General features: G+C 41.7%; 1 protein-coding gene across 4 annotated transcripts in view; it reads right to left on the reverse strand.

Moving 5' to 3' along the window:
• Positions 1-14,678, reverse strand: part of CACNA1B (calcium voltage-gated channel subunit alpha1 B) — a 306,930-nt gene that overhangs the window by 54,548 nt on the left and 237,704 nt on the right. For 3 of the 4 annotated variants that reach the window (XM_085320126.1, XM_085320125.1, XM_085320123.1), the window contains 7 exons: positions 7,856-7,952; positions 5,729-5,889; positions 4,502-4,639; positions 3,380-3,581; positions 1,586-1,750; positions 636-746; positions 397-480 (listed from right to left, as the gene is read on the reverse strand). In XM_085320126.1, the coding sequence (XP_085176252.1) occupies positions 397-480; positions 636-746; positions 1,586-1,750; positions 3,380-3,581; positions 4,502-4,639; positions 5,729-5,889; positions 7,856-7,952 (958 nt within the window). Of the gene's footprint in view, positions 1-396; positions 481-635; positions 747-1,585; positions 1,751-3,379; positions 3,582-4,501; positions 4,640-5,728; positions 5,890-7,855; positions 7,953-13,917; positions 13,930-14,678 lie in introns of all 4 variants that reach the window. The other variant, XM_085320127.1, reaches the window with a different exon arrangement.

Genomic DNA, 14,678 nt, shown 5'->3' on the forward strand with positions numbered 1-14,678 from the left:
AAAGCACCTCAAGCTATGAAAGAGCAATCTTGTTCTTGACCCTTTTGATATTTCCTCTTTATTAAATTCTACAAGATTTTTCCATAAATGGGCAAAAAAAGATGGCTCAGGGTTAAAGTCTTTTGCTGACTGATAAACTATTTCCTGGCAGAGTTACCAGCACTGTCATTCTCATCAGAGCTTTTTGCACGACTGCCTTTAGGGCAGGCAGCGGTGCTCATATCTGTGGAAAGAGCAGAGCTAGTGGAAATAGTCTGCGGGGCCACCCGAGGACATCATCACACGATGAGTCCCAGAAGGAATTCCAGGGAATAAGGTTGGAAGGGAGAAGGTGCAACGTCTTGACAGGGTACAGCTTTGTCGGTAAATGAAACAAAGTGAACAAACTGTACTTACCGCAATCTCTGTTACTAAAATATCAGTAATACTTCCCAATACTGTTACAAAATCAAAGACATTCCAGGCATCTCGGAAATAATTCTGCCAAATGAAAACACAAGGGGAATAGAGGGATCCAGATGTTATTCTCTTTTTGCAAAGCAATGTTTGGTTTGCTTCTTTTAAAAGTGCATCGTGAAATACAAGTATTTCACGTAAAGAAGAAACAGTTAAAAGTAAATGAGGAAGGAACATACCAGCACACCAAAGGCAATGATCTTCAGCACACATTCCATGGAAAACATGGATGTAAACACAATATTCAGGCATTTCAACATTTCTTCATATGCTTCTGGAGCATCATAGAACTAAACCAGGATGGAAGAAAGGCTGTTACTGGAAGATCACTTATGACAACAGAATAAAATATTCCCAGATGATTTGCCTGACTGCAAGACTCCTGCTCATTTTAGTGCTGGATTCTGTGCTCACTTTAAGTAAGACTTTGGTTTACAACATGACTACCCATGCCACTCCAGGTAACAYGTTGTCTACACGTTATCCTAATTGGGCATCTGGGGATTCCCCTAGCGCTGGGAGACTGTTGCTGGTACACATCTCCCTGCAAGCACAAAGGGGACCAGGAGGGAGGAAGGGCATTTTCAGACACTGAGGMCAAGTGCAGAACTACGTTACTGTGTTGTATGTCAGAAAACCCTAAGAGTATGGTGACCCCATGACTGTAAAGATACTCTAAGTTAGGCATGAGATAGCATGGGAACTCATCCACAATATCYAGCCGTTTCAATCTCTTCCTTTTAGGCAACATGGAACATGTTCCAGAAGCTTGACACTGCTGCAAGTATGTGCAGTTTTACTGACACTGCTGGATTTAGAGCAACCTTGAGTAACGAAGCTTCAGGCGTTCAGTCCACTGAGTTTCAGTCATGCTGGCAAGAAGCTGAAGGGAGCACAAGCAAATCCAGTGCTGAACAGGGCACGCTACCTGCAGTGTTTCAGCACAATTAAGCCACTTGCCTGTGGGGAGCACAGGAATCCTACAAGGGCTCCACAAGTGGCATTAATAAGGTTAGAAGTGACAGTTGTTCCTCTTGGTCCCCCTGGGTCTCACATGCRGAGTACAAAGCCTCCACAACACCACGTTTGCTAGCCCAAAGGTACGAAGATTCAGTAAGAGCCCACTAACCTTCATCATCAGAACAATAGTATTGAGTGCAATCATGACCATGATAAAATACTCAAAGGGAGGGGACACCACAAATTTCCACATCTTGTACTGAAAGGATTGCTTGTTCTGAGGCATGTAGCGGGTCAGTGGCTTGGCACTTATGGCGAAGTCTATGCAGGCCCTCTACAAAACAAAAATGGGTTGAAAAGAACACAAAAAAGGGCTGGCATCCTCTATCAGTCAGGATATTGCTGGGAGAATGAGGGGAGCATTTAGCAGGGGACRCTCTTCTGTGTTTCTCCCACACAACCCAAGTATCGACTACTACTGTAGAATATAGAACATGATCCCCAAAGCGTGGTCRCTTTTGGACACTCCCTGAACCATCCAACCACGCTGGACTCCCACAGCCCCTTCCAGTCCTAGGAGATGGCCCTTCTTCACAGTCTAGCTCACAGTAGGTCCTGATCCCTTCATACTTAAGGAAGTGAGTTTAAATCCACAGCTTACTTCAGAAAACACTCTGCCAATTCATCCTGCTATGTAGTTCCAGAAACAGAAACTGGAGGATCAGTAAAAATGTTATCTGTGCTTAAAAAAAAGTATTGTGTGAAAGCATACATGAGTTTCACACAGCAAAAACAGTCCAACTAATAACTTTGATGAAATGTGAACCAAATACATCTGAAAAATTATCCAACAAATATTGCTAGGTGACTCTTAAAAGACATCCTTAGTTGGTAATTTCTGTTCACATTATTATGGGTAGAAAAGTGTATAGAAAAGTGGTTTCTACCCATAAGAAGTTTTGATTCTGAAACATTTTCTCATCTTGGACTGAGATAAGTCAAAATCTCAAAACTTTTCATACTGCAAATCTCAAGAAAAATATTTTTTGCTCGGTTGAAAAAGTTGATAAATAATCTCCAAACATTCTGCTTTGATTTTGGACAAACAATGCACTAATGAACCAGTGATTTAAAAGATCTCTTTTAACCAAAAAAATCAATTTCCAGTTTCAAAAGAAATGAAAAGAGATAGTTCTCATATAGCAGGTAGTTGAAACTGTGGAACCCTAGACAAAGGATACGGTGGATGCTAAAAATCTACATGGATTCAAGAGGAAACCGGGTACATCCATGGAAAAAAGATATACAGATGGCTACTAACTACAAGGAAACAATATCCAACTCAGGAGGTGTCTGAGCTGACAATGGTAGCATTTACAGGAGTATCAAAGGAAAGCATTATTCATATGCTTGCCTTGTTCTTACTTCCCTCTCAAGACATCTGCTTGTGGCTGCTGTCAGGGGGACACTGGCTTAGACAGGCACTAAAATAGCCTAGATAGAGGAGCTTTCCTTGGGTTGGCAGTACCAGTTGTATTTCAATTTTATTTCTGATGACTGGTCACTAAAAAGCCACATTTTTCTCTCTCTCGTTCACACACACATACTTGAGCTAACATGCAACACTATCTTAATTTTGAAGTAGAGGTGCAGTCCACAGCAATATGTGATAGTGCTTAGCTGAAGTACAGTACTGAGGGAGTCTCCCTGGTTTCATTTCTATACGAAAAATGAAGCAGTCTGTAATYTCTTTGGTCTCTAAGTTGCTTTAGATTTCACCTTCAACCCATCTTGCCGTACACCCAGTGTTAATGCAATATTTTAGTCTCTCTCTTAGATAACAATTGGTCTACAGTATCTCATGGCCGGGGAGAGATGAGGAGTAAAATTCCATCAGTATCAAAGCAGTCTGAACCCCCAGATGCTAACTCCCATGGCCACTAAATTCAGAAGACTTGGGTACCTCATTTTTCTCTAGGCTGCATTCTGACATCACTTTATCTCCTTGCTCTTGGAAGGTGATGATGATTAACGCCACAAAGATATTCACAAAGAAAAAAGGGAAGACAACAAAATACACCACGTAAAAGATAGACATTTCCATTCGGTAGCCAGGGCTGGGACCCTGTTCCTCATAGGTAGCATCCACCGAGTGCTTCAGCACACTGCAATCAAGCGCAAAGAGAGAAGAAAAGTCAATGAAATCAGTGTGAAGTACCAATGATATCCTGATAGTCACTCACTGGCCTTCACTCATGTGGAGGGTTTTCCACATATACTCAGGTCAAACTCAATCCCATCTCTGTGGCTGGGAAGAAGTTTTCCTTGTGCATATATTTAGGGAAACCCTTTCACTTTTCACCATTCTGCAGAATGATGCAGATTTGCTACATACAGATCCACATATCCATTCTGGTCAATGCAAGAGGAGAGGATATAGTTAGATCTGGCTTCTCTTCTTCTCTGGTCAATGCGGATGAAATAAGAGTGTAAAAAGAAAGGTGAAGATGGTCTCTGAGTAGCCCAGGGAACACAGCGAGGGACTGCAGAAGGGAGACTGATGTTACAGGTTTTATTCTTTATTTTAGCAAAAATCTGAACATGGAGGAGAGGAAGGGCCTGCCACGTAGAAATCACTGACTTGAATTCTAATTACGTGCTGCAGCCAAAAAGCCTGCCAAAACAAAGTCTTATGTCAAACACTAAATACAATTTTGGGCTCAAATGCCTAGCATACTTTCAGCATAGGTTACAGTACTTTTTCCCCTTGTTTTCTTACATTGCTATTATCACTTTTACCCTTAAGAAAGTAGCGAGAGTCCAAAAGACAGGAGCAAGCAGGCTATTAAGTACTGAAAACTGCCTAAGAAGCACTACTGCGCAAGCTCAGAGGAACGCTGAGAAAAATGCACAGTTCTGCCCACTGATCCACCCCACAATCACACAAGGGAAACCAGAAGCTTAGCTGATAAARGACTCTATTCTTTTCTCAGAGGTAACCTATTGTTACTTGTCCCTCAGAGCTGTGCAAAGTTACCATTACCGCACAGTTAAATTACTGACCCTCTCCATCCAATGTACTCACGTTGGCCACCCTTCTCCTGTGGAGACTGTGAAAAGTGTTAGCAGAGCCCAGAGTACGTTGTCATAGTGGAACTCATATTTTTTCCATTCCCTGGGCTGCGCCTCCACTTCATTTTTTTCGTAATCAAGGTACTGACCCCTAGGAAGAACAGAGATTCAGACCAAACAGGAGAGTTGCACCTTATCAGCCATTTACCATTATTTGCTGAGGAGTATCTTGAAGCCCCAGTTACAGACCTGTGCTACATCTTGCATAAACAAATTAGGAGACAGCCCACAGGTTTATAACATAAGTAAAGGCTAGAGGAGCCACAGGAATTGTACCTCAAGCATAGGCATGAAAGAAATTTTAATCAGGGCATTGACTCATTAGGCAAAGCTGGCAATTAACAGCATGGTAGTCCTCAAGCTGTTTGAACTAACACAAAAATAGGTAGTTTGATGGAGAAAGTTCTCTGGATCCTACTTCAGAGTTGGATCTAACTTCAAAGTCGGTCTTGAGGGGCAGAGGGTAGGAGAGAGTTCCCTTGCAACCTAAATTATTCTATAATTCTACCTTTCTTTCTGTAATAAATCTGTTTTATTGAAAGAAAGAASTTCAGTGAAACCCTCCATCACCATGGCATGCAAGGTGCATGTTATATATGTGCCCTGCACTTGTGGGGCCAGCAGAAGAGGGTTTGTCGAGGCAGACCTTGACAGGACTGAGGACCTGGTGCCTTGGTCTCAGGTGCCAAGAAAAAAGGCAAGCAGGAAAGATATATATTGTGGTGGAGAAAACACCTTGATAAGCAGCTGAAAAGGACAAAGCAAGGCAGTAACTGGGCACGATAGGGCCTTTAAGGTATTCAGATGCTGTCCCATTCTGTAGCTAATTAGGCGTTCTTTAACCTCCTACTGACTCATTCTTAATTATTTATTCATTCTATATTTCCAATTCACATGAGCCCTAAAAATCAAGGCAGCAGGCATAAAGAGGAGTCATCTACCCCTTCAAAAGTACTTCCTGTGTTCACCCTTCAACACACAATGAGCTCTGCCCAAAAAATACATCCTGCTCTCCTGTATCATTAAGCATTTGAGTAAGCATTTGCTAGATTGCAGACATAAATGATTAAGCTATTAAAACAACAAAAGGGAAAATTGACTTCTAGGGCAATTCTGCTGAAGCTGTTACAAAAGGAAACCTGAATTTCCATCTGGCAGCCCCTGCCCACCATGGTAGTACCTGCAGTCCTTTTCCAGCTCCTTTGACTCATCAGTGCAGTAGAAGAATCTGCCTTTGAAGAGTTGCACAGCAATGACAGCAAAAATGAACATGAACAGCATGTAAACTATCAGGATATTGAGGACATTCTTCAGGGAATTCACCACGCAGTCAAAGACAGCCTGTGAGCGAGGAGGGGAACAGAGAGAAGGGTTACGGCGYCAAAAGAAAGGGAACTCGTGTGCATGCATGATCCGGACACCCAACAACTAACTGTACTTGGGAGTAATTACCCAATTTACTATCGGTGCACAGTTTCTTCAACTTGTATGCCAAGCATTTCTGCATACTCCGGCTGTGAGAAATAGCTCTGGGTTGCTATAGCTTCAGGCTTTCTCGTGCAACTTTGTGCCACTGAATTCTAGAGTGCTGCCCATAGAATTTGCAAAGATAATTGCAATCTAGATAAAGGTTAGTCCTAAGCAAATATTTTCATGGTTTACTGAGGAAATGAAAAACATACTTGTGTTTAATTTATTCCCCATGGATAGGAGAAAACCTCATCAAATATGTTACTCATTGACTATTATTTGAATTGGTTGAATAATAAGGAAAAATACCAGATACAAAATAAGCAAATGCTTTGAACAATATTTTTCTAATGAAGTGACTATCAAAATTAACAGTGAATAATATAGTCAGCACATTTTACTAGTGAACTGCCTGCAAATAACTTCTCAAATACATTTATTATTAGGTTGTTAGTCACTAATTCATTGTTACAAGTAATTTTCAGTTTAATTTCAGTCTGAGAAATTTGTCACAATGGAAATGTGAGCAGCGTTACTGACTGAACACGAGCCTGGTACAATACTGTTTCTATTTCTCCGAATGGATGTGAATAATTCACAGAATTACATTCCTGATGTAATGCAAAAAACCTGAATTAAACACTGGAAGTATCTCTAATCACCCTATTAATCTTGCTATTTGCTGCATACAAAAATCACATCCAGGAAAAAATAAAGGATTTTGAAGACAAACCATGTGAATAACTTCTGCTTCACCTAGAGATTTCTGAAYACTCTTTTAGAAATGATAAAATTGTTCTTTAAAATAGCTTGAAAATAAAGAATACATTCAATAAAAAGCAACTGTTCTGCCTTCTGCAGTAGGGTAGAGCTAATATTGATGATTTTGTGACCCAAGAACTGTGCATTTTAAATTTCCAAACAATAAAGACAATTTTCTACATTGTCCAATATTACTCTTCCTTATCTTTTGTGATGAATTTAGTACACATGAAGATGCATGAAAAGAAAATTATTTGAGCATGAATTGTAATTAGGGACAAAAGCAAAGCTTAGTAATAGTTGACTCTGATTTTTACATTGCCAAGAATATGACAGAATAGTTCCACTAATGCAAAAGCACCCATCTTTCCCCTGCCATCTCACATAGAAAAAGAGCTTGAAAGCACTGCTGTTACATGAAGACATTCTACAAGAACACAGAGTTCCCAAAACTCCAAGATTTAATTGTGTAACTTCTTCCACTTTCTACTTCCAGTGCCTGGCTGTATCTCAAAGAATTCTTGAATTGATATTGAATAAGTAACCACAGGCCATTACATTCATTTTACTTTGTAACTTGGTATTCTAGAGATGAAAGGGTACTACCCTGCAGTATATAGTCTTTAATGGAAAAGATGAGCAGATTAAAATTCCTCATAGAGTAATGACATTTTTCTTTAGACAGACTGTGCAAAATCTTGCAATATTCATATTAAGCTCTGTAGTGAAAGTCAAACACTCCAAAATCTATTTTTTCATTTATCATTTTTAAGGACATCACATTTATATACTCTAATTTAATTTATATGCAGATTTTTTCTTTCTTTCTTTTTTAGAAGTTTGATTTTCATGTGCATTTACAATTATTCATAAAATTGCATACAATGCTTGTGAAAGAAATGAGTTTGACATTTGCTAAACATCTGCATAACTATTTTTACAGATCTGGCAGAGAGATTAATTGCAACAAAACAAAAGGAACAGAATTAACTTGGACCGAGTTTACCCAAGTCAGCTTCCACTCAGGTTGGTTGCAAATCTCCACAGAAGGAAACATATGTGGTAAGTCTCTAACCTTTAGTTTTGGCAGCCGTTTAATGGTCTTCAGCGGTCTTAGGACCCGCAGCACTCGCAGTGACTTGATTGTGTTGATGTCCTTGCCTTTGGTTCCTCTGCAAGGGGGAAAAGGCACAAGAACAACAGAAGGAATTGTTGGGTTCTCAGGTCGCTCACTAAAATGCCTACAGATACCCTAGGTTTTACATGTCTGGGATTGCCACCTCACCAAGGATGCATGCAGTACTTGTGAGGGCTGCAGATCAGCACCCAGGTGAGAGTGGTGGTAGTCATGATGCAGAAGGGAAGCTGCAGGCAGGACATGGCCATTGCAAAGTTCAGTTGCTCGTGCTCTACAGCCTTGGCTCCCTTCCCAGACTGTTCCAACGTGCCAATGAAGAGCTGGTGACCTTTCTCCTCCAACTTCCCACCCAGACAATAGTCACAGCGGGGGTAGAAGCACATGTTGGCCACAGTTATCAGGACAGAAGCTGTGGCACGTTCATCCTAAYCACAGGCTGGAGTAGGGAGAAAGACACGCTGGGCTCTCATCCCTCCTTCCTCACCTCGGTGAGGTGGAAGAYGTTCCACTTTCCTCTGTAAGGAAGGGAGACATTTCTCTGGGTGCTTCTTGCCCTTCTCTGGTGTGGAAGTTGTGTCTATAAAAGCAGGCAGTGACTTGGAGGAAAAGGCCCCTCCGCGGGTGAAGGGATAACCCTCTTCCTCTGGCCGAGGCCAGCTTTCCATTTCTGCTTTTTGCACGCCCTAATATCATCCTCAGGCCTCCGCCGGAAGGCATGCCACCAAACCCATGCTGGACCATGTAATATGAGGCATATTACATGGCTGAAACGGTACGAGTATACCTTCCCAGTTACACATGCAGATGCTGTAAGACACATTTTACTTTTAGTTTTTGTTAAAACTACATGTGAGACTTGAGACCATTCCTCTTGTAACAATCACGAGGTTAAACGGGAAGGTTAGAGTTTCTTTCCAAGTGCACTTCCGAAATAAATAAAAAAGAATTATTTTTCTTTCCTCAAAGACACAGTTACATCTTCTTTCAACCCAACAGCAGAACAATGGCATTCCCCTTCATTTCATATGAAGTGAAAAATGGAATGAAAATCTTTAACAGACTTATTCATGACTACAGGCTTGGGTCTGAGGCTGCACTGACGTAACGAAGGTGTGAATGAATGAATCATATGTTGAGTGGATGCTGAAATACTTCCTCTTCTACTCTCTACCAGATTGCTAAACAAGATTTATTTTTCCAATAGGAAAGCAATAAAAACACAATCCTGGAGATGCCAAGGATCCATGCGCAGACAGCGGAGCGCCATTCCTCCCTAGCAGTCAGGCAGCCCTATATTAAGGATGGGCATCTAAAGGGAAGAGAACAGCTGACCGACCAGGCTGAGCCCAGAAAGATTCTTTTTGAAACATATCCACTAGTAAAAGACTAATAATTCAATACTAAAGAGCAGTTAGAAGGCAAATTTTGGTCAAAAAACAGCTAGGCCAGATTGCAATCTGCAACCTGGAAACACACATTCCTATCTCATCTCCAGTCTTTTTTTCTAGTTACCCACCCCTGCAGCTGCTCTGAAATACAATTATCAGTGTGACAGAAAGAATTTTTGGAGGGCTCTAGGTTGTATCCCAACCACCTATAACAGAACTTACTTTTACATGTACATGCTTTAATAGATACGGAGGAGAGTGGGAACGGCATGGAGATTTGCATGTCCTCTCCTTCTCTAGTCTTTCAGGGCAGTGTTAGAGCCAGTTCAACCAGCTGTAGTTGGAACCTGACTCTGCTCACACTGCTGCAAATTCAAAGCAGTTCTCATGGAATTACAGTGGCATATAAACTCACGTGAAAAGGTTACAGGCAGAGAATCCAAGTGCTGATGGACTGTTAAGGTCCAGCACTACYGTTTGCGGATAATATCTCAGCTATAGGTTGATAAAGTCATCACAGCTCCACAGGCAACATCACAGTCTGCGAGGCCATGCAACCACTCTGCAGCTGGGTTATCATCTAGAAACTCAATGCTAATGAAGTCGCATCCATCTACATGAAGGTAGGAGCAAGAACCTTGAAACTCCCTCTGCAGAGTAATCCCCACTCAAATATAAAAGCAGTAAACAAACCAGAACATACAGTTTGCAAATCAATTTTGCAATGTAGGGAAAAACACCAAGGCAGAGCAGAACTTTTTTTTCTTTTCTTTTTTTAAATYGTCGCTACTTCTGCTTGCGGCTGACTCAAAGGCAAGCTTTTTCAGAGGGAAACAACACATTTTATCCCTGTGCTTGAGGCCCATTGGCTTCATATCCAACTATTCCAATGACAAGAGCTGCTTCTCTCAGGACAAATGCCTATAGGCTGCACGAATTTCCCCACATGCCAACAAAGAAGTCAGTGAAGATCTATGTGGATAAAATTCATGGTCTAAAAATATTTTGGGCTTCATCCTGCTTCTGCTGATGGCTGCAATAAAATCACATCAGTCCAACAGGAGAGTGAGGGGTCTGATCTGTCTTTCTTACAGGAGGAAGTATAGGAGATTAACATTTAACAAGCAAGAGGAAAAGGCTCAACCTGTCGAGGCTGCAGCCATGGACGATTAACCTYGATGCCTTTGGAAGAGCAATACACTGATGTCTGGAGGGGGCATGAACCCAGCAGGAGACATCAACAGGAGCCAGCCACAGCCTGGTGCTGCCTGGCGGGGACGACTGGTGAGCTGCCAGGAGCTCAGGGGTTTAACTAATTAGCAAGAAAAGCAGCAGGCAGCAGCCCCTTACTCAGCTCCGCGGAGAAAGAAGGCCTTCGGAGAAGGGCGGCTGGTTCACTTGGCAGGTGCCGGCATCATGTGCTTCTTCTGAGGATGGCAGATAGGAGCAGGGAGAGGGAGGCTGAAGCCCATCTGGCCTCGCACATCTATTACAATTCAGCAATAGGGTCAACAGATTACCTGTGCTGCTGATTCATAATATGCTAAATCAGCCCGAATGTTCTCAGGATTGATTTAATGTCTCAGAAGAGCTGTTATATATTTAAAAGAAATAATTTTCAATTTGCATTAAAAACCCTTTAATCTATTTCAGAAGGAGACACAGCAAGTGTAGCTTTTAACGGCTCTTGCTTTAGGTTTTAGTATAACTGAAGATCCAGCTCATGTTTACCTTTGCACACTTACTCTCTCATCACAGCTCCTAGCAAAGAAAGATCATGCTACAGTCACTGTTGCCATCTCCCTGTCACCTCAAGCAGGGTCAGCCAGACTGGCAGTCCCCAAGCTGCGTCTATTCCTCAGATCACTCTGTCTGCTTCTTATGAATGCCACGGCTGCAAACCACCCAGGGCACTAGGCAATTTGTTGAGCCTATGGGGGAAGAAAACAGCAGCAAAGAAGAGAAAATAGGTTGCCACCTGGCTACTAGGTCTGTCAGCCAGCCCATCCATGGGGCTGATGGTCAACCAGCATGAGTGCCACCACTGAGGCTGCCCCACTGCTCCCGCTCTCCTCAAAGGCCAAGCAAACTGATCAGCTTGCCCCACGTAGTCAGGACATTTAGGGTTTTACTGGGTGAGGAAGGTAGGGCAGAAAGTAGGGCAGTTGCAGGGGCTAAGGACATAGGGGTAAGAAAAGAATGAAGGTGAGAGGATTAAGGAATGTATGATTGGGGCAAGAGGAGCGGAAAAAAAAAAGTGGTGTGAAGGAGATAGGGACACCTTAGCCCAGAAATATACTCAATTCTCGCTCATTTGAGGGCAAATTTCTGCTTTCCAGATTAACAACTTCATGGCCCAGCTTAGCAGCACAGTCACTTTTAGGTAGCAACTGAACTAAGAAACTCTGACAGTCCCATCTGGTTTCAGGCAGAACTACAGAATATTTCTGCACTGTGTCTTCTGACGCTCTCATTCCAGGAGATCTAAAAACCTACTTAGCACACCACCATGTCTTTATGCTAAAAAAGAATTGAACTAATAAGGTCTCTGGGAAGTGAAGCTACAGAGATGGGGAACAGAGATACCTCCTGGCTCTGGAGGAGCTTGCTTAGGTCTTACAGGGCTTGGCTCCAAACTTGAAGCAATAACCTCAATGAACTTCATACTTCCAGGAAGGTCAGACAGACTCGGGGACCAGTGAATAGACCAGGCAGAACAAATCCTTCCTGGATGTATGAAAGAAGGTATTGTTCTTCTCTCACACAGAAAAGGATGCCGATTACTACACGGGGAGTTTCAAACCAAAGGGAAGACAGCTCCAGTCCTTTAAAATTCCTTCTGCCTGAACGAAGGWTACTAAGAAGGGTTGATATGGGTCTTTTTTAAAAAAAAAAAAAATCTTGCAAGCACTTAAGTTAATAAAGAGCATGAGCTGATTAAAAGTTAATGGGATTTATGATTTAAGTCATATAGAGAATTTTAAAAAATGATACATATTTTTTCTCATAGTTAGATTCTCGCTGAAGGCGAAAGCTTTTTCAAAGGACTGGTACTAAGAGCTAGAGCAACGTAAACTGCATTTTGATCAAATATACCTTTCTCAACTAGTCTAATGTGTCAAATAAAAGCCTATAAAATTGTTTGTTTTTTTGAGGAGGCCTACCCCCACCCACCCCTTTTCTTTTACATCACTCTACTATAAAGCTAAATACGCCAAAACGAGGTCCAGATAGAATCAGGATTCAATTAAAAGGTGTACATGAGCACACATTTGATCAGAATACTCATAACTGCATATTTCTTACCACAAAAATAAATTGGTATGGAAGAAAGTTCTCAGCTGAACTGCAGAATAGCTGCAAAATTCAGAAGAGCTATAGGAAAGGAAGCAGGATAAAGACAGATAGCAAACAGAAGCCTTGTGACTGAAAAAAAAAACACAAGGAAAACAGAAAAATTGCATTAGGTCGATTTTACTTGTATTAGGCCAGTTCTGTTTTTCCCRGGGCAGTTTGCTGCTCATTTATTCAAAACAAAACAAAAATTAAAAAGAGCTTTGTTTGGCCTTTTTCCCTTTGATAAATAAATGATCCTTTAAAAAATTAATAGTTTTCTAAAACGAAAGCTTCTTGTTTTTGTTTCTCCTGCCAGCAGCTCTGATTTCACATACAYGGGCCTCAGAGTCAGCTCATCAAATATTCAGAGCGGGGTGGAGTCAGCCCTCCGCAACCGCCTGAAATCCCCAAGGCAGAAAGCGGATTCCTCCATTTCAGCCTAAACGAGGTCACTCCTTTCCGCCCAAGCGCAGCGCTATCCTCTTCCAGCAGCTAAATGAGATGGAAGAAAGAAACAAGTACCCAATTTCTTGGACCACAAAGACCTTTCTATCAGTCCCTCTCATTGCATTGTGGTTAGCTTTGGTAGTAAAGCCCACCAGAGCTCCTGCCCTGCGCGGGACGCCGTGGCTTGGCTGGGCAGCTCTTCTCACTCCCTACACAAGATCCTGCTCTACACCAGCAAGAAAACTGCCACGACCCAGCAGAAGGTGAAAGGCAACCTTTGCCACCTCTTTCATTAGCAGTTTCCTCTGCTAAGCTCTTCAAACAGCTCTCGACACCCTGTTTCTATGCCAAAGACTTTTTTCTCCATTTTCAGAGGTGTCCAGCCAAAGTCCAGGCTGCCTGCATTGCTGAAGCCACTGAAAGTCAGGCCTGAAACTCCCAGTGCTGCAGTTTACAATGCCCAACTCTCTAAACGAGAGCAAAATTCCTGCTGTAAACCTAAACTGAGTTTTTTGTGAATTACAACTCGCACATTCGGATGCACTAAGGATGCCCAAACCTTTTTGATGCAAACATATCTGTTTCTGACTTTTGGTCAAGTACAGCAATTGTCACCTAGCTTTCTAGTCTGCTTCTCTCCTCTGGCTAAAGTAGGTTGGGATGAATGAAAACTGTTAAGGGAAGATACAGTTCACTGAATAATGAGTAATAAAGGGACAAAGGAGTCGATGCAATGGGTGTAACATGGTTCATTCCCACAGTGGCAAGTGTGTGTACACACATTCGACAGGCATAACAGTGCAGCGAGAGACAGGAATAACGTATTACCCCATGAAACTCCTAGAGAGATTCCAGCAAGAAGAAGACAAAGAAAGAGCAAAGTCAATGACAAACAGAAACATAAGGCTTATCAGTGTACCCCATGCACGTACAGTTATGTGCTGGCAAATAATCTCGTCCCCCTGTCCCGCACCCACCAATTCAAAGTTCATAAAATAAAATAGCAAGAAAACAACTATACAGCATATACTCACACATACCCMACTGTTGCATTAGCCCTTCAACTGACAAGCAGACAGTGCAAATATACTTTCACCCTGCTGACACTTTGGGAGGTAAATAACTTCCGTTGTTTGGCAAATGCTATTAAAATCATTGATTTTTCAAATAGTACTGTGAAATTCCATGCACCTCAGCTATTTTTCTGCTGTTGAAAATGTAAAAATGCAATCTCTCTGTTCCTATCCATCAACTGTTTCTATCATACCAGTAGATTTTACGCTTGGAATTGGTAAATTTTGATGACAAATTTGGTAGTTTTCCTCAAGCTTCTCCATTTCCTATTCCCTAAAGACTAAAACAAGTCTATGTATGAGGCATGTTTATCTATCTCTAGAAGAAGGTATTTCACTTTGAAATACACTGCCACGYGGAAGACAATTTTATTATTGTTATGAGTATTAATCTTTCTAGCATGTCACTGGAGACCTTGCTTTAAAGAATGGTTTTTCAATTMCAGTCAAACAGAAAAAACCTTCTGAAAAATTACAGACAGAAGGTAGATTGATATCTAATTTGCAAGGTTGAGA

The sequence above is a fragment of the Rhea americana genome, unplaced genomic scaffold (genome assembly GCF_003343005.1).
Source record: "Rhea americana isolate MKP2758 unplaced genomic scaffold, rheAme1 scaffold_61, whole genome shotgun sequence".
NCBI lineage: Eukaryota > Metazoa > Chordata > Aves > Rheiformes > Rheidae > Rhea > Rhea americana.